Source organism: Rosa rugosa, chromosome 5 (assembly GCF_958449725.1).
Source record: "Rosa rugosa chromosome 5, drRosRugo1.1, whole genome shotgun sequence".
In the NCBI taxonomy this organism is placed as follows: domain Eukaryota; kingdom Viridiplantae; phylum Streptophyta; class Magnoliopsida; order Rosales; family Rosaceae; genus Rosa; species Rosa rugosa.
Genome location: NC_084824.1, coordinates 334,913 through 354,084, shown reverse-complemented (window position 1 = coordinate 354,084; position 19,172 = coordinate 334,913). Strand labels below are relative to the sequence as shown.

General features: G+C 37.8%; 3 protein-coding genes across 3 annotated transcripts; all 3 read left to right on the top strand.

The window, feature by feature from the left end:
- The first annotated feature begins 1,134 nt into the window (after window positions 1-1,134).
- Window positions 1,135-2,331, top strand: LOC133708997 (protein FAR-RED IMPAIRED RESPONSE 1-like). Its single transcript, XM_062134592.1, has 2 exons — window positions 1,135-2,159; window positions 2,262-2,331. The coding sequence occupies exons 1-2, from the start codon at window positions 1,135-1,137 to the stop codon at window positions 2,329-2,331; spliced, it is 1,095 nt and encodes a 364-aa protein (XP_061990576.1).
- Window positions 2,332-6,350: 4,019 nt separating this feature from the next.
- LOC133712589 (serine carboxypeptidase-like 34) lies at window positions 6,351-9,836 on the top strand. The gene is made up of 9 exons (XM_062138698.1): window positions 6,351-6,792; window positions 7,709-7,819; window positions 7,963-8,058; window positions 8,154-8,246; window positions 8,393-8,481; window positions 8,609-8,911; window positions 9,001-9,230; window positions 9,321-9,426; window positions 9,549-9,836. Exons 1-9 carry the CDS (start codon window positions 6,504-6,506, stop codon window positions 9,696-9,698), a joined length of 1,467 nt encoding a protein of 488 aa, XP_061994682.1. The 5' UTR covers window positions 6,351-6,503; the 3' UTR covers window positions 9,699-9,836.
- Window positions 9,837-13,730: 3,894 nt separating this feature from the next.
- Window positions 13,731-15,241, top strand: LOC133708996 (exonuclease 1-like). Its single transcript, XM_062134591.1, has 5 exons — window positions 13,731-13,950; window positions 14,047-14,152; window positions 14,377-14,575; window positions 14,671-14,796; window positions 14,909-15,241. The coding sequence occupies exons 1-5, from the start codon at window positions 13,731-13,733 to the stop codon at window positions 15,239-15,241; spliced, it is 984 nt and encodes a 327-aa protein (XP_061990575.1).
- Window positions 15,242-19,172: the final 3,931 nt, after the last annotated feature.

Genomic DNA, 19,172 nt, shown 5'->3' with positions numbered 1-19,172 from the left:
AAGTGAAATGGAGTCGGAACAAAGCTTCGATGATACTGCTATTTATTGTCCTCAAGTGAAGGTTGATCTGATTCCAGTAAAGAACCAAGAGTTTCATACACTAGAAGACGTTGAGACGTTTTACAAAAGTTATGCAAAAGCGAGAAGAAGAACGGTGTGATTGTAAGAAAGGAGTATGTGTGCTCTAAAGAAGGAACATCAAAGTTAACAGGAAAGAAAAGAAATCGGAATCAAACAAGAGCAAAGTGCAAGGCAAGAATAGTAGTGGTAAAACGTGCTACGATCGGCAAATATGTTGTCACTATTTTTGTTGAGGGTCACAACCATCCTTTAACTACCCCACGAAGAAAACATTTGACAAAGATCCATCGTGAGGTTTCATTGGTTCATAGATCATTAACGAAGCAACTGACTGCAGTCAATGTGCCAACATGTACACAATTTGACTTTCTTGGAGTACATTCAGGAGGACTAGAAAACATTGGGTGCTTGCAACAAGATATTTATAACTACAGAAGGGATTGTCGCAAAGAAGTGAAGGGGCATGATGGAGATATGTTGCATGAGTACTTCCTGCTAGAGAAAGAAAAAGATCCTTCATTCATTTTCAAAATAGAGTCTGACAACAAAAACAGGATCACCCATATCTTTTGGGCTGATGCAATTTCTAGACGATCTTACAAGTTTTATGGTGATGTTGTAATATTTGACACAACTTACAACACCAACACGTATTCGTTGATCTTTGCACCTTTGGTGGGAGTAAATAATCATGGGCAGACAATAATTTTGGCTTGTGCATTCTTAAGCAACGAGACAACTGATTCTTTTGTATGGTTCTTTAAAGAATTTTTGGATGCAATGCCAGGTGATGCTCCGAAGATGATTATTACTGATCAAGATCCAGCAATGACTAAAGCTATCTCTGAAGTACTCCCACAGACATTTCACAGGTATTGTAGCTAGCATATTCTAAATAAATTCTCTGAAAAAATAGACCCAGGAAAATATACTCGTTATTATGATGAATTTCAAGATTGCATATGGAATTCAGAAAATAGATATGAGTTTGATGCAAACTGGACATCGATTGTTGAGAGTAGTGGTTTAAGTGATAATGGATAGTTAAAAACTATGTATGATATTCGGTCAACATGGGTGCCTGCATATGTAAATCATATGTTTTCAGCTGGGATGTCAAGTAGTCAGCGAGCAGAAAGTGGGCATGCTTTTTACAAGAGGTTTGTTTCTAAAGAAAACACATTGCTAGATTTTATGGTTCAGTTTAATCGGGCTGTCACATGTCAACGACATATGGAATTAATGGAGGACCATGTTGACATCAATGAGAAGCCAAATTTTGCCTCACCCTTTGAGATGGCAGAGCAAATGGCTCGTGTTTACACACATGAATGTTTTAAAGAATTTTATGATCAGTTGTCGCAGTGTTGCAATTATAGATTTGAGTTCTCACATGAGAATGATACGTATATGGTGTATATTGCACTGAGAAAGAAAATGGAGAACCCCAAGGGTCGTGAAATTATTTATGCCAAAGAGTCAGATTTTGTATCATGTAGCTGCAAAAAATTTGAGACGGCTGGGATACCATGTAGACATATTATGGCATTTCTCATATTTATACGACTTGTTGATAGATTGCCAGATCAATACATCTTAAAGAGGTGGACGAAATCAGGAAAAGCTGAGAGAGTTTTTGATGATCTCGGTGTGGAGATTACAGATAACAGAGATTTGCTTGCCAGGCGGAGTCGGTTATGCCAATATGCTGTAGATGTAATTGATAAGATTATGGGTAGCGAAGAAGCAAGTGGTTTGTTTTTAGATTCATTAAAGAGTGTTCTGGAGCAGTATAATTCCATGGTGGCTGATGGCGAGACTGTTAAGTTTGCAATAGTGCCAGCTGAACAAAAAAGTCTTCCTTCTCAACACATTTATAATGAACCTGTTCAAGTAAGGGCCAAAGGATGTGGGAAAAGATTGAAGGCAGGGAAAGAGAAGGGGAGATTGAAAGCTGCAAAGAAGGCAAATGGTAAAGGTAGATTTTGTCATGGATGTAAAAAAAATGACCAGCAACATGATAAAAGAAATTGTCCTGAGTTGAAGAATAAAAACGACATATCAATCCTTCAAACTGGGTAAGCATTTAGTTGTTGTATCTAATACTTATATTGCATTATCCCTCAGACGGCATATCAATTCCTAATGATTTTTTTTGGTTTCTTGTTTTTGATTTGCAGAGAGGATAGAAGTGACCCGAGTACTGATGAGGAAGAGTATTCCAGCACAGGAGTTGATGAGTCTGCATAGCAAGCCAAGCATCATTGTCAAAAATTATTTGTCATCCCTTGTCGATTTTGTTTGATTATGCACTCATCTGCAATGCTAAACAATTTTCTCATGTAGGATTGTTTAATTTATTACTATTGTTACTGTTCAGAGATGCTGAATCTATTGCAAGTCTATTGTTATGCCTTTTCCTTACTTAGACAAGTCATAATTATTTATGCATTGTTTGCTTTATATCCCTTATGCAGTACTTATGCAGTAAACCCCCCTTATATGGGATTATTCTGGAAACAATTTTGGGTTGGTTGCCTTCTGTGTTGCTGCGACTATAATGTCATGCAAACAAAGGCTGATCAAAAAACAAGAGCTTGTACTATTTCCTTTGCGTATTCTACAACATAGAATTTCTAGCTCATTTACAATTAGTTGATGGTGTATATACAAGGGACCAGTCCTTGAGGAGGTCTTCAAGGGACAAGTCCGTACCGCTGTGACCAGTCTTCTCAACATGAAGGATGCGTTTAATCCAAGCAACAACCTCGTGGGAAGAGGTGTGTAATGTCCTATCCGAACATTGAGGCGGTCGTAGTTCTTGTGCAGAATGGGCCACTGAGTGGTGTCCAAGGAGGGAGTCGAGCTCTGGGGCTTAATCATGTACTCTTTGTCCACATCATTGTCTTTCTCTCTGTGCTTCTTCTTCTTCTTTTCACCGTCCTTCAGTGATACGGCCTTGACCGGGGTTTATTCATCATCTAAAGACATTTTCTACACAAAACCGAACCAAAAGTACGAAAATCAAAACAAAAACAGCTGATAAATTCCAACATCAGTTTGTATATATTGCAATACTTGAAAATTAATACCTCCCATCGTCATAATTAATTCATAACGTTATTCAATTCAATTGTCTCTGTTGCTTTTCTTCATGAACTCATAATTATGAATCTTGAAGAAAGTCTTATATCCCAAAATTTGTTACGAAAAGCATAATCTAAGTGAAGGAGCTATCCAATAGAGAAAACATAAATTTCAGCTGCTAGTTGCGTATGATTCTTTAAGATTGATATGGTAAATCTATTGAAAAGATCGAAAGGAACACAGATTAATGGGTAGGTAGCGAGGGAAGAAAGAGAACACGCATACCAGTTATTAAGACGTCTTGAATGAGAAGAGCACAGCAGAGGAGAAGATCGAGCACAGCAGAGGAGAAGAGGATGAGACGTACGTCATGAGAGTGAAAAACCCTAGATTTGTGCGTTTGCTTTTTTTTTCTTTTTCTTTTTCTTATTTGTTAACCCATGGGTTTTAACCCTGGTTAAGAGAGATAATTAAGTTGTGGTCCATTAGATTTAAGTAAATTGATCCAAGGGCTAAGAAAGGAGCTTCACACTTTAATTTTAAAGCGGAGCTCCGCTCTGGATTGGATCTGTATATATATATATATATATATATATATATATATATGCTATGTTAAAAAAAAAATACTAAAAGAAAAAAGACACAGAACTACAGTTTGTAGAAGACGACGTCGAGGCCGATGAAATCAAACCCGTGACTCCATGAGACCTCAAAATTTCCTCTTTTTCTTTTGTATTTGTAAACACCCAAGCTTTCCTCTTTCTCCATCACTTTGGGATTAGAAAAGAAGATAACCAAAAGTTTTGCTCTCACTTTCACCAATTTGGGCAAAAATGAAACGTTGGCTGCTGAAACATGAATTTTTGATTCCCCTCTGATTCTTTCAAAGGCAAATGGTAACATTTCTTTCTTTTATGTCTATTTAGGCCATTGACAGACTCTCATAGACGCATAAAAACAATCTTTCTCTTCCTCTTGACGAAGTGGTGTTAGCTCAAGTGGTTAGAGCATCCACTACCTAATGACGAAGTCATGGGTCCGAGTCACCATGGGGGTAGGAGTGAAATCATTTAATCCTCTTTTTTAAAAAGAAGAAGAAAAAAAAAATCTTTCTCTTCCTCTTACTCAATTATGAATTTCATCATCCGTTCTAATTTCGTAATCATAATTCAGACAGTTAATAAAATTGTAACAAACTGTCAAGGCCTAAAGTCCAAAATTTTGTGGTTAAAAAATAAGGTTCTATTGTTCTTTATCAGCATTGTTACTTTTTATTTTGTTTATATAATCTGTTATGTTTTAGTTTGAACTTTGCTTTTCTGACATATTTTTTTTCAATAGAAAAATTTATTAGTAAGGTCTCTCTAAATTTTGCCTTAGGCCTCACTTTGTCACGGCACGGTCTTGGTTTCTTTGAGTCGGCGAATTCTTTCTTAGAGCAGTGATATATGTTCTTTTTTTCATGTACATTTTAGAATTAGTGTTTGGAACTTTGGATTGATCAACAGGGATAACAAGAATAGAGACTACGTCGTTACAATTATGGGTATTGTAAATTGTAACTATTGTTAATTGGAACCATGTATTGTCATGGCATCGTGGGCTGTATGTGTATGTAGTTACGTACTATGTATTGAATAATGTGCTTGGATTTTGGTGTAATATAGATGGATACGTATGGAAGCCTCATAACAAGGTGACCAATTCATTTGTATTTCATTCCTTGAACCCTAGTATTTGTTTTTTACAGTATTTGGCCTATTGGGTGTTTGGGTTGAGCTGGGGTTGACTTTTTTGACGGTGGGATTGAGAGTTCTCTCTCATTTTGGGACGTGATAGCTGCCTGGTTGCTACTATGGTATTACCTATTAAGCTGTTTTGAGGGGTCTATAACCATTTTTGGCAAACAAATTAATATTATTTACATTTAATACCTCATTATTTCAAGCAATGAAATATTGGGAATTTGGGATAGCTAAATATGTTAATGATTGATTTTGAATCAGGTAGGAATTAAAATCCAAAATTGCTACCATCAACTAGCCCAGTCAATTAATAGGATTACGATTTATATTTTATACATACCAATATGTGATGTTGATGCAATGTAATGTAAATATGTGATGTTGATGCAATGTAATGTGGATCACTTTGGTCAAGCTTGGATTGCTTGTATCATATTGTTTACATTTTTGTCACCCTTGGATAATTCAAAAATCAAAGCAATTGACTGAGCCACCAGCCAACCGCAGATCTCTCCCTCTCATCTTATTTTTGTCTAATCGATCAACTTTCATCATATCTAGCTAGCTAGCTATCTAGCAATGCATTGGCGTTCTACGTTTTGATCCTTCTGCCTTTTAATTTGGATATGACATTATTATTGCCTTTAACTTAGATTTCGCGCATGTAAAAAGTACATCTTAGGTCAAGCAGTTCCCTTTTCTCTCTCGTGTTTATGCATGTGTGGCTTTTGTACGTATACTTCAAAACGTTGCAGATTTATCAGTCAAAAAGTCAAATTATGCTTATAAAGATCGGTTACTACCCTTTGGTTCCGGTAGAATGAAGCAACAAACTTGATATATCCTATAGAATATTAGAATATGTCAAAATGAATGAATGGATACAATACCTTGACCCTCGGCTTAGGACTAGCTTATACTCTCTAAAAGTCTCAAGCACTTAAAGGAGCCACAGCTAGCCTAGCTGTTGCTGTTGCTGTTTCTCATTTCAATTAAGAAAAGATATAAGTAAAACTGAAGTGTTGTCTACTTTTATACAAGTGGTATTTGACAGGAACAGAAAAAGACATGGAATGATGAAATCACGCTAATTAGCCCCGGCCGGATAAAGACTTAGGTGGGCATCGTCATTGGTGGGTGGTACGTACCCAAATCACAACAGTTGGTGGGCATGAGTAGATTCAAGAAGTAAATGCCGAGTTTTCTGAAAAGAGATTCAAAAGATATAATTCAATAAATACACATAATTAGAAGAAATTAAGTCTTCCTTTTAGTTGGGTGTGAAAAGGCAATAATAGGAAAACAAGCGAGTATTGTGATCTGCGTCATGATGATTTCCTATATATAAACCGATCACACGGACGGACATGCATTCATTCTCTGTCTCTCGCTTATTCATTCATTCATTTTCACTCTTATCCGTGGAGTAGACTTGCTAAGTTTAATATTCGGTCCCTCAGTTTTTATTCAAATTTGGACCACCATATATTCCAACCCTCTGATTCTATATCTGTCTCTCTTTCTCTATTTATATCTAAGCTGGACTATACTAGACGCCAGTGAGTGGTCTGATTCTGATCTTAAAGATAAATGGCTCTGAAACTTGGTCTTGTTCGGTCTCTTCTGGTTATTACTTTGTGCGTAGCAGCATCAGTCCCTACGCAAACTGGAGCAAGATCATCATGGACATCAGATTATGATGTTGAGGTACAGAAAGCAGACAGAGTGATCGGACTGCCAGGTCAGCCTCCGGTGAAGTTCGACCAATACGCAGGCTACGTAACCGTCAACGAAACTCACGGAAGAGCCCTCTTCTACTGGTTCTTTGAAGCAGTCAAAAGCCCTCACAAAAAACCACTCGTCCTTTGGCTCAATGGAGGTACCTATACCTATCTCAATTCGATTCGATTCAATCCAATCCAATCCACTACTGCTCTCCCTGACTCTCGATCAGTCCATCGATATATTACTCGTCCCTATCATCTGCTTGACATTAATGTTAATTATTCGAACAATTTTTCGTAATTAAGGACCTTAATTTCTTCATTAATTCTATGCATATGCTTTGCAACTTGCATTTCATTGATCATGTATTGCGTATGTACATATGGTCCCCCGAACAGTAGTGGTTAACACATGCAATACTTCTTTTTTTTTGGAGAATTACATGCAATACTTCAACCTGTCATGATCATACATTACTATCATTCTAGCTATTATTAGCTACCAAGCAAAGACAATTTGTATGGTCTCTACTTGTTCTTGTAAATGCTTGATCCAGATTCAATATATAGAAATATATGCGTGTATATGAATACATCGTAAAATTCATGTGATAGAGTCAAGATATCATGCATGAGATGAAATATATGTTAAGAGGACGTCACCTAGTAGTGAATATTATAAATGCATGTATAGGTGTAACTTCAATAGAAGAAGCTGTCAAACCCTACAACAAATCAACAATGGCATCCTTGAATAATGGTTTCAACAGCTAAGCAATATAATAATTTCAACCGAAATGTGATTAATTATATAAATCATTTTTTTTGACTTATTCTCTGTCTTGTTAATAATTCCCCTATTAATTATCATTTAAATAAATAAAAAATTCAAAGAAAAATCATTGAAAATAAACCAATATTATTGAAGAGATATGCCTAGTTTGGTGCTTTTCAACCGGTTGCGGGCCCAACCTAAGCTAGGATGTAGGAACAAAATGGCCCATTTAGTTTGGGCTTAGTGGAAAAGTCAATTACCCAACTAATCTGACAGAAAGAGAGTGTGGTTTTCAGGTCCAGGATGTTCCTCAATTGGGTATGGAGCAGCAGAGGAGGTAGGCCCTTTCTTCCCTCAAAACGGCGCCAAACCTAAGCTCAAGTACAACCCTTACACCTGGAACAATGGTATGCTAGCTGCTCATTCCTGTTATTCGATTAAGAACTTTAACTGGTCTTTCCAATTCTGACTGTATATGCCTTGAGTTTGTCATATGATGATGGATATATAGACTAAGCTCACTCTATATGTATTTTTCATTTTCGAGCAGCTGCCAATTTATTGTTTTTGGAGTCTCCTGTGGGTGTCGGATTTTCTTACACCAATACTACCAATGATATCAAGGAACTAGGGGACACCATTACAGGTATGTAATTTGAATATTCGATCTGATATTTAGTCTAGTCTGAATATACAAGATAGCTGTGACTGTTTGATGAGCTATATTATTTGAAATGTCAGCTGAGGATTCGTACAATTTTCTCCTCAACTGGTTTAAAAGGTTTCCACAATTCAAGTCCCATGACTTCTATATCACTGGAGAAAGCTATGCAGGTACCTTCACGTACCAGCTACAACAAACTCTTCATCAATTCAAGACATCCATTTGTGTTTTTTTGGTCGGTTATGCAACTTTGATTAACTACTAGTCTACTACCAATCCTCAGTCATGTGTTTCTATTTGCCGAATCTGATTACAGGGCACTATGTTCCACAACTCTCTGAGCTCATTTTCGACCGTAACAAAAAAGCATCCAAGGAGAACTATATAAACTTCAAGGGATTCATGGTGGGTGAAGTTGCTTGTTCATTTTTATCATTCAAGGGATTCTAGCTAGATATATCAATTGCTTGCATCAATATAGTATCTTACACATGCTCGTGTAATTAACATGTACTGCTATCAATGCGTGCAGATTGGTAATGCAGCAATAGACGAGGAATCAGATCAGAAAGGATTGATTGATTATGCGTGGGATCACGCGGTGATTTCTGATCGGCTGTACAGTGACATTAGGAGAGAATGCAACTTCAGTGAGCAAAACGTATCCAAAGAGTGTAATAAGCTGATGGATGAGTACTTTGAGGTGTACAAAATCATAGACATGTACAGCTTGTACACTCCCATTTGTGTCAATGATAATAAAACTCTGTCTGTCCCCACCAGTCAGCAACACTTCCGCGCCATTGAAGGAGCTCCCGCTTTGTTTTCTAGAGCTGTGAGTCACAGTACCATGACTGGCTACCTTGAATATATTAACAGTTGAGTTTACTAATTGAATAATTGCTGCTATATATGTATATTTAGGAAGGACGGGGCAAAAGACCAGAAGGGTATGACCCTTGTGCATCAGATTACACTTATTTGTACTTGAACAATCCAGAAGTCCAAAAGGCTCTGCATGCCAATGTCACCGGCATTTCCTATCCGTGGACTCACTGCAGTGATAACATCACCTTCTGGAAGGATGCACCGCCATCAGTTCTTCCTGTGATTCGAAAGCTTGTAGAAGGTGGTCTCCGCGTCTGGGTTTATAGGTATGTATAGTCACATATATTTACTTCTTTCACTTGAATGATCGAAGTTGTTCTAGCTGACATACATGTACTGAATATATGTACCTGCAGTGGTGATACTGATGGCAGAGTTCCAGTGACATCAACTAGATATGCGTTGAAGAAACTCGGATTGAAGATCAAGCAAGATTGGACTCCTTGGTACAATAGCAAACAGGTACCGACTTACTCACCCTTGGCCTTCCTCCATCTGAGTCCTAGCAACTACCTCTTATTATTTGCACATTTATGGCGTCACAAACTGATTAGTCGACTGATGAATCTCTGTGATATTGGTAGGTTGGCGGATGGACAGTTGCATACGACGGTCTTATGTTTGTGACAATTAGAGGCGCAGGTCATGAAGTTCCAGTTTTTGCACCAAGGCAGGCGCTCCTCCTCTTAGAACACTTCTTGGCTGATAGGAGTCTCCCACCAAAACCATTTTAATTTTTAATATCATCAATATTCCCTTTTCCGTTTTGTCAATAAATAGATCATGAACTTGCTGAGTCTCTGACCTATATATAGAGGTGAGAGACTCTCATTTTTACTAGTCAGAATCCAAGTCTTCAATGGCAATGTTTATCTGCGACTTCCAAATTAGTTAAAAGAAAGAAAAAATAATTAAACAGAAATGATTTTTTTTTTCAAAGCTTCTATGTAGTCTGAAAGACTGAGAGAGAAATTAGCAAAGTTTCTCTATTAACGAACTCAGATTACACCATCAAATTTTCCCTATGCCTATTGACTGACTGACTGACTGGTCTTCTAAATTTTAATATACAACATCACTGAAACAGTCATCCTTCTCCAAAAACAGTCATTTTTTTTTTTTGAGAAGATAAAAAAACAGCCATTCTAGCAAAAAAAAAAAAAAAATCTATACTATTAATTAGTAAGAGAAGAGAGCTTGCTCTCCATAACTGAATTTTTTTTACCAATTTACCCCTTATATATTAAAAAAATTTAGAGTTAATTACATGTAAGTGCATATTTGAATGTTTTTTTAGCCACAAGGCCATCAATTAGTTTTTTTCCCTCATAAGGCCACTAGATTAAAAAGGGTGTTATATTTTGGATATTAAAAACCAGCATATTTACATAAATGCCACTAGAGTACAAAATCAACAATCATTCTCTCTCCTCTCCGGCGAGGTCTCTGGTCAACTCCGGCGAGTCTCCGGCCAACTTCCGGAGAACTCCGGCGACCACAAAAGCTACTGTCACTAACACCAAAAGCTACTGTCGACAGCAACAAAAGCTACTCTGGTGATATTTCCAGCAACCTCCGGCGAGGTCACAAAAACTACTGTCACCAGTAACAAAAACTACTGTCGCTAGCAATAAAAGCTACACTGGTGAGATTTCCGGCAACCTCCGGTGAGGTCACAAAAAGCTACTCTCATCAGCAACAAAAGCTACGCTCCTCAAAACCAAAAGCTATTATCCCCACCAACAAAAGCTACTGTCATCAACACCAAAAACTACTCTCACCAAAAACTACTCTCACCAGCAACAAACGCTACTGTCAATCTGTCACCAACACTAGAAAGCTACTCTCACTAGCAACAAAAGCTGTTCTCACCATCACAAAAAATTACTCTCATTAACACCAAAAGCTATTACCAAGAAGAACAAAAACTACTACCAAGCATAACAAAAGTTACTTCCAGAGACTGAGAAAGCTATTATCAGAGACTATCAAAGTTGTGAAAATGTAAAAGATACGATCAAAATCAAAACTAAAATGTTACTGCCATTGGGAAAATAGAAAAGCTACTAACATTAACTTAAAAAGATACTAATGTAGGCATAGAAAGCTACTATTGCTATATTGAAAAATTACTATAATAATTATGGAGAGTTATTGACTTAAAAATCAATCAAAATAAATACAGAAAACCCACCAACATCAGCTTGAAAGATACTAACATAGGTTTTCTCGTTGTGTTGAAGGCTTTTGCTGTTTTATAAAGCCAATAGGTAGATCTTTGCATTTTACAATGAGTCAGTGACCAATTAACCCACAACACACGTAGGAAAGTCAATTAAGAATTGAGGCATATGAATCATGTTATCAGTTCTTATCAAAATCATGCATGATGCAAGTGGATCGTTGGGAAAACATGTGGTTCTGGAGCAGCTACCAATTGCAACTTTGAGATTTTCTATGTTTTCTGAAAACAAAGAAATAGTCGCACCGATTCAACACCTTGCAACAACCTATACAAATTTCAGACCAAAAATTTCATCAGATTGATCAATCTTACCATGTAAATCAAACAATTTTAAAACTCATCTTTCCAATTCATGCTCCAATTTCAAATTACAGAATAGAAAAAAGTATATAGGAATCCATTTCTGAAGTACCTTCACCAGAAGATTTTGAGCGACGGAGGTAGGAGATCTGGAAAATCGGAAGATATTGGTAGCAAATCAGAAGGTACTTAGTTGGTTCAGATCCACCGCGTTCTTGATCTCGATGATGTCCCTGGCCTCGAGCCTCTTGGCGAATTAGAGTGGAGCAGCACCATCACGCCGGCGTCACGAAGATCCGTGATCGATGAAAGTGAGAGATAGAGAGCACCGCGCCGGTCGTCTCCAAAATTGGAGGTGCAGACCAAGATGTGATCTGTGATTGAGGAGAGAGAGGGACCGAGAGAGCGTGGAGGTGTAGACCAAGATGTGATCTGTGATCAAGGAGAGAGAGCGTCGTGCAGGTGGTCGCCGGAATCGGAGGCGGAGATCGAGGAGAGAGAGAGACTGTGATCGAGGGGGGAGAGAGTGAGAGAGAGATGGATTTGTGATCGATGTAAAACTGATGGGATTGGGCTTAGGTAGAAGGGTAAAATTGTCAGGAACGAAGTAATTTGTGAATGCAGATGGCCTTATATGTACAAAAAAAATTAGGTGGCTTTATGGCTAATTAGAGTTTCAAAATGACACTTGTATGTAATTTTCTAAAAAATTTAATTCAGAAATAATGAATAGGAATAATAAAGTCAATTTATAAAATAAAAATAAAAACAAAATTAAAATAAAAGTAGTCAGTTTCTAATTTTCTATGAGGAAACTCCCCACTACTTTTAACTACATCCCCACTCTTTTTTAAAAAAAAAAAAACTCCCTACACACATTGTGTGTAGGCCCATGCTAGTATAAATAAAGAAAACCCACTACTAAAACTGGATGCAGAGGAGGTGAAACCGTTGGTTTCGATCCACTGCTTTCGTTTCCCTACTATAATGTCAGTCCTCTTCGCTTTAACAACCAAAGAAACCAGGACCTGCCAGTTTAAGAAGTTCCTGCCCTGCATCGATCCTTACCTATCTCCATCATCTCTTCAGAAGCGTATGGGCCTTTCCTAAACGTCTCAAGTACTGAAAATAACACAAACGAAGGACGTATAATTAATTACTGCCAAGATTATTCTAATTGGTGATTAAGCAATGAGCTAATAATTAACGACAACCGAGTGTATTTTCATCAAAGAATGAGCATGCAAGACCATACCGCGGGTTCCATAGGGGAAGCCACCAAGCCTTTGAATATGCAGTTCCCATCGGCATCTTTGCTGGCATGTTCGGCAAGACCCTTCCAGGGTCAAAATAATGCCCTCTCACATGCATGCAACTGCCAGTCTTGTTTCTTCATGATTCAGTTTATCCATGTACATACCCTGCAATCAAAAAACGAAAAACAACATGTTAAGGTAAAGTGCAGGTTTAGCAGGCAACCATTTCAACATATATAGATATCACTGACAGATCCCATGGATGAATTGTTGTTCCGACCACATAAAATGATCCAAGTTACTGGTAAACTGTGACAAGAAGATGTCGTTGTTGGAAGCCTCGATCCTTTGTTAACCTCCTGGAACTTTCAATTTAAAAATTGAATGCTGTATGGTGAACAAAGAATTTGGTAATTAAGTCACAATAGTCCCATCCTATTACAAGAACATATTACCTTAATTGCGTTGCAAGTAATTCAATTGACATTACTTACTGTTTTAAGGAATCCATCGATTTTCTTATTATTTAGCTTTCAAGACAAGGTAAGTAATTAGGAAATAAATTATGCCTAATGTAATTAGGACTACAATGCGCCTAGTACTTGTATGTCTATATATATAGTCTTAGTTCCTATCAAGGTATTCAGGCAAGATAGCATAAGAAAATTAAGATAATCAGAGACCGGATTTAGGTCAGTACTTCCAACTCGATTTCAACGTATTTACTTTTCTTCTTTTTCATATAACAAGGTTATGCACTACATACGTAAGCTGATATCTTCTAGCTTCTAGTTGACTGGAATGGCTGCATAAAAAATTACGTAATAGTTCGAGTAGGGTAGCAATAAATATTAATGAAACTTGTGACATAAAATCTCAGGTGTTCAGCTTTCATGGCCATCAGAAATTTCGTGTTTGTGAAAAGAACAAAATAGAAAATAATCAAATTTCTCTACAGATTGAAGATGGGGGTAAAAAGAGCAGACGCATTGTTCGACCAGTTGGGACCAACGGTTCTAAAAGACATCCGTCTCGACCAATTGGACTTGAGCGGTAAAAAGGTGGGGATTGATGCCACCTTATGGCTTGGGACCGTCAAAAGTATGCTCAAGGCCAACCAAAAGAAATTATCCTCAAGTACTGAAAAGTTTCTCGTCAAGGTCCAAGAGAAGACGTATTTTCTTTGTACTCAAAATCCTGATTTTCTTATATATGGTGATAAGTCGACAACTATGTGTTATTAATGATTTATCTATTTCATTCTCAATTTTCGACATGCAGACCATTTCATTGCTTATTGTGAAGACAGGTTTAAACTTCTAAACCGGATTAAAATTAAATCAATGATGGTGTTCGATGGAAATGCTACTCCAAGAAAGACTGAAATGTGAGTTGGTATCTCCTACCTCTTTTTTGTTTTAATTCAACTTCAGTTGGCAATCCATATTTCTTAGAACATTTAGACATTTAATTAGTATAGATATTGAATGCTTTTTGAGTTTTCATCAATATAAGGACTCGGTGATCATCTGATAATGGGATAATGGTTAATGTGTAAGTCCATATAGTCATGCATCAGCTCATAGATTTTCCTATATCCTTCTAATGCAGAAAGATGTTGTGGAAAAAGATAAAGGAGGGCAGCAGCAAGAAGAAGGAGGTGAATATTGATCCTAATCCTGATAGTGATATTGATCATGAGTGTGATAGTGATAGTGATGGTGATAATGACCGCGATAATGAACGTAAGAAAGTCAACTATAATAAGCCAGAAAAAATGTACATTCCTGATAGGAAAAGGGTACTCGAGGTAAAAGTCAAAAGAAGATTTAAACTTGTTATAAGATTTAATTGTTAGAAAATTTTATCTCATGTTTTGTTAACATATATTTTTGGTTTTTGAAGTGGTTAACTAAAGAAGGTGTGGAGTTTATTGTGGCTCCTTACGAAGCTGATGCCCAATTAACATACTTGACAATAAAGGGTAAAATAGATGCAGTTATCACGGAGGACTCGGACCTCATTGCATTGGTTGTCCACATGTGAGTTAACTTGTAAAAACTATAATATGTTTTCTTTATTATTACATTGCTTAATATTTTGATGAAACATAACTTTATTATTATTATTATTATTTTTTCAGGTTATCTATAAGTTGGACGTAAACACTCAAATGTGTAAGCACTACTCATTTGACCGTTTAAAGGACCATCATTTATACGGAACATTTACGAAAAAGATGCTTCTGGAGATGTGTATAATGATTGGGTGTGACTACCTACCAAATTTGCAAGGGATAGGCATTCAGAAAGCTGGCGATGCTATAAAGGAATCGAAAACTTTCGCCAATATAATTCCTTATAAGAAGAATATCAAGCTTAGAATCGAGGCAGATAAGTTTGAAACAAATACGCCGAAAATTCTAGAAGAATTCAAGAAAGCAATTAAAAGCTTTCACTTATCAACAAGTTTATGATCCCGATTCTCATACTTGTGAACGCTTATCTCATATAAATTATGCTGGCCTTCGTGAAGACGCAGCGGAGATTTTGGGACCATGTTTAAAGGACAAATCAGTTCATGCTATTGCAACAGGAAGTAGACCTTCTGAGATCAAGGAAGATGATATAATAAAACCGAAGATGGATGGAGTAATAATTGAAACCAAAAGGCGGACTAATATTCTTATCTCAGATTTTATGCCTAATTATCGTCGGCGGCACAGTTGAGCTATTTCTATCATTTTGATCATTCTATTATTTGTTTTATTTTTATTTTCTTTTAGAATACTTTGGTCACTCTATGCTTCTATTTATCTGTCCATTCTGAAAATAATTAACGTATTGTTCAAGTAAATCCAGAATATGTGTCTGGCCCAAACTCTAGGTTACTTGACCTAGTTGTAATATGGTTTAGAATTAAAGATATTTTCGGAGATATTCATAGATATCCGATTAATTGTACGATTATCTTTCCTTGTACAACTCTGATTCTATGTCTTGTAATCCTCTATATAAAGAGGCGGATAAATTTCAGTTTAGTACCCTGTGGTTTGGGGGTAACATCATGTCAGTCCCTGCTCTTTCAATTTGATCAGCAACACCCCTGTGCTTTCAATTTCAATCAGCCGTGCCCAAATTTTACTGTTCCGTCTAAATTTTACTTAGCCAATCCAGTCAAAATTAACGTTTAAATGTTACTGTTCCGTCCAAATTTTACTTTGTCAATCCAATCAAAGTTAACATTCAAATTGGACGGAAAAGTAAAATTTGGGCACGGCTGATTGAAATTGAAAGCACAGGGGTGTTGCTGATCAAATTGAAAGAGCAAGGACTGACATGATGTTACCCCCAAACCACAGGGTACTAAACTGAAATTAATCCTAAAGAGGCCCCTATTATCAATGAAAGCAGGACACAACAATTCTCTCCCAATTTCAGTTTTCCTTAAACACGTTATCAGCACGAAGCCCTAACCCTGAAACCCTAAATTCGTAGCCTTCAAACCCTAGCCACCACCGCCACATATATTGAAGCCCTTAATCCCAGGATTCGAGAACCGGCGGCGGAACCACAGGAACCGGCCGGAAAACCACCGAACTGGCCACCGGAAGTATCGAACAAGCCATCCAAGAAGAAAAAAAGGGGATCCCTGCCCGGTTCACAATCTTCCAGACCGTCTTTCATCATCAAACTTGGCCACCAACGCCAACCTGACCCCAGCATCCAGGAACCAGGATCACCTCCCCAGAAACCGGCCATAAAGTGACCGGACCGTTAACAACTCTGCCAGCGAAAAGAAGAAAAAAAACCAGAAGAAAGGAAAAAGAGATGCGGCCCAAATAGAAAGAAAAGAAAAAAAAAAGAAAGGGAAAAGAAGGCCCGCCGCCCACGTCCCCAGAAAAGAAAGGGGAATGCGGCCCAGTCACCAGAAGAAGAAGTTAACAGCCACACCTCAGTAGGCCTAGGCTGGAAAAAAAAGGAAAAAAAGAAAAAAAAAGGAATACAGGCCTGGGCCTAGGAAAAAGAAAAGGAAAGAAAAAAAAAGGAAAAGAGAGGAGAAGGGCAGCCCACTGCCAGAAAATTCCGGCCAACCACCGCCAAGCTCCGGCCACCTCCGGCAACCAAATTTCTGCCAATTTTTTTGGCAATCAAATTCCGGCCACTTTTTCTGGCAATCAAATTCCGGCAATTTTTTTACACTTTCCAAGGTATGTTTTAAAGGTTCTATTAGTTTCTGTTTTTGAAGTTTAATTTATTTTATTGTTTTTCTCTTCTTTTTCTCGGGGACTTGCAACCTCCCTTCTTCTACCCCCCTTTCTTCATCATAGGGGAGACCTAATTAAACCGAACTGTGGGGGTTCGTGCTCACTCCAAGCTTGGAGCTTGTTGAGATCTCCAAACTTAGAGTTTGTAGAGAATTTATGATCGACCACTTACATCATTGTTTTGATCTAATCTAATATCTCTTGGAATCGGATTTCTTGGAAGCGACTACACTCAGAAATTCCTAATTTCTTGGAAGCGATTACGCTCAGAAATTCTATTGTTTTCGTGGTAGCCTTTTACGCTCCGAAACTAACCCATTTTCTTGTTCTCTTTCAGGATTAGTAACCTGAACAAATTAGACTTTGCTCCATTGGGAACAATTGACTCTGGATATCACAAGTGGGTTCGTGATATTCACCAGCATCTCAAGGCCGATGGAATCCTGGATATGATTCTCGAGCCTACCCAGGACGTGCTAACTGTTGAGCAAGCTCAAGCTTGAAAGCAAATAGAATAGCCTTAGAGGCAAATAAGGCGAAAGCCATCATTCTAATGACTCGTCATATGGATGATTCGCTCCAGTACGAGTATTTGAATGAATAAGACCCCAGAAGGTTGTGGGTCTCACTCGAAGAAAGATTTGGTAACGTCTATGACTCCATGCTTCCTGAACTAGAAGTGAGATGGCATAGCCTCCGCTTCTGTGATTTCAAGTCAGTTATTGACTACAACTCGGAAGCACTTCGCATTAAATCCTTAATGAAATTATGTGGTAAAGAGATCACAGATGCGATGTTGATTGAGAAGACTCTCTCTACCTTCCCCGTCTCTGCATTGATGGTTGCTAAGAACTATCAAATCAATGTTACTGCAGGACGGATCACAAGGTTTCATGAGCTTATTGGAGCTATGAATGTCGCTGAAAAGCATGACAACATCCTTGTGAAGAACTATAATTCGAGATCCGTGGAAACAGAGCATATTCCAGAATCCAATTATAGTCGCGCCCCCTAAGAGAGGTCACAAAGAGCAAAACCCTAATCTTAGGGATATTTCTGGACGTTCTGGTCCATATAATCGCTCTACTTGGGAAGGTAACCGCCAAAATAAGCGAACACGGAACCGAAGAGGTCAACGTGGAAAGAGAGAGGGAGGCAACGCCTCTGGCCATGTTGGTGGCGCCACCAACATTAAGAGCCATCTAAATAACGCTTTCAAAGCACCTCAATCAAATGGAGTTTGAGCAAAGAGATGTATGTTCTCGATGTGGAGTATCCGGTCATTGGGCACACATTTGTAGAGCTCGTGAAGAAATTGTCACTGCCTACAAAGCATATTGTGAAGCAAGAGAAGCTCACGATGTGGAACAAGAAGATCAAGATGATGATCTAGAATGAAAGGTTAAAGACTACAAATATGGCTGAGATCAATAGATCGCCAATTCTGTTTAAGTCTTTATTTTTCCAAAAAATGTAATAGGCAATTGTCATATATTTTTGTAGTAAATGCCAATGGTTTAGTCTTTCTTCAAAGAAGGTTCACCCAAAGTAAGTGTGATGTCTAGGAAGGTTATGAGATTAGTGGTACTTAAGCGAGCCTTGCTCCACCAACATCTCTCTACTCACCTGGTCACATTTATTTTGGAATTACCGAAAGAAGTTAGACGACGTTCATTGTTTTGCATTAGCTAGCATTTTGGATTAGATTTTCTTTGGTCAAAGAGACAATGATGTAACTCCATTGGCTTATGAATAAAATTTTGAGTTCTTTTCATTATGACTCCATTTTGATTCTGAGCCTATGATTTTGTGACTACGATGGCTGAGCCATCAGTATTAATTCGAGGACATGGAATAGCCCAAGTTCCCCTTGCCAAATGGCACATTGATTACTGTCACAGAAACTCTCTACACTCCTAGGGCAAATCGCACCTATGAATAGCCAACGGATTTCATGCGAAAACGCATGTAGAGAACAGAAATGTGTTCCTTTGCAATACCTCTAACGATTGCGAACAAAGGCGCATCTTAGAGAAATTTATGTGTCTCTCTAGTGGACTCTATGTCACTATTCGAGCTATTAAATCTAACGAAGTTATGAGATAAGATCTCTTGGATTTAGACACATATTGGCTTTGTC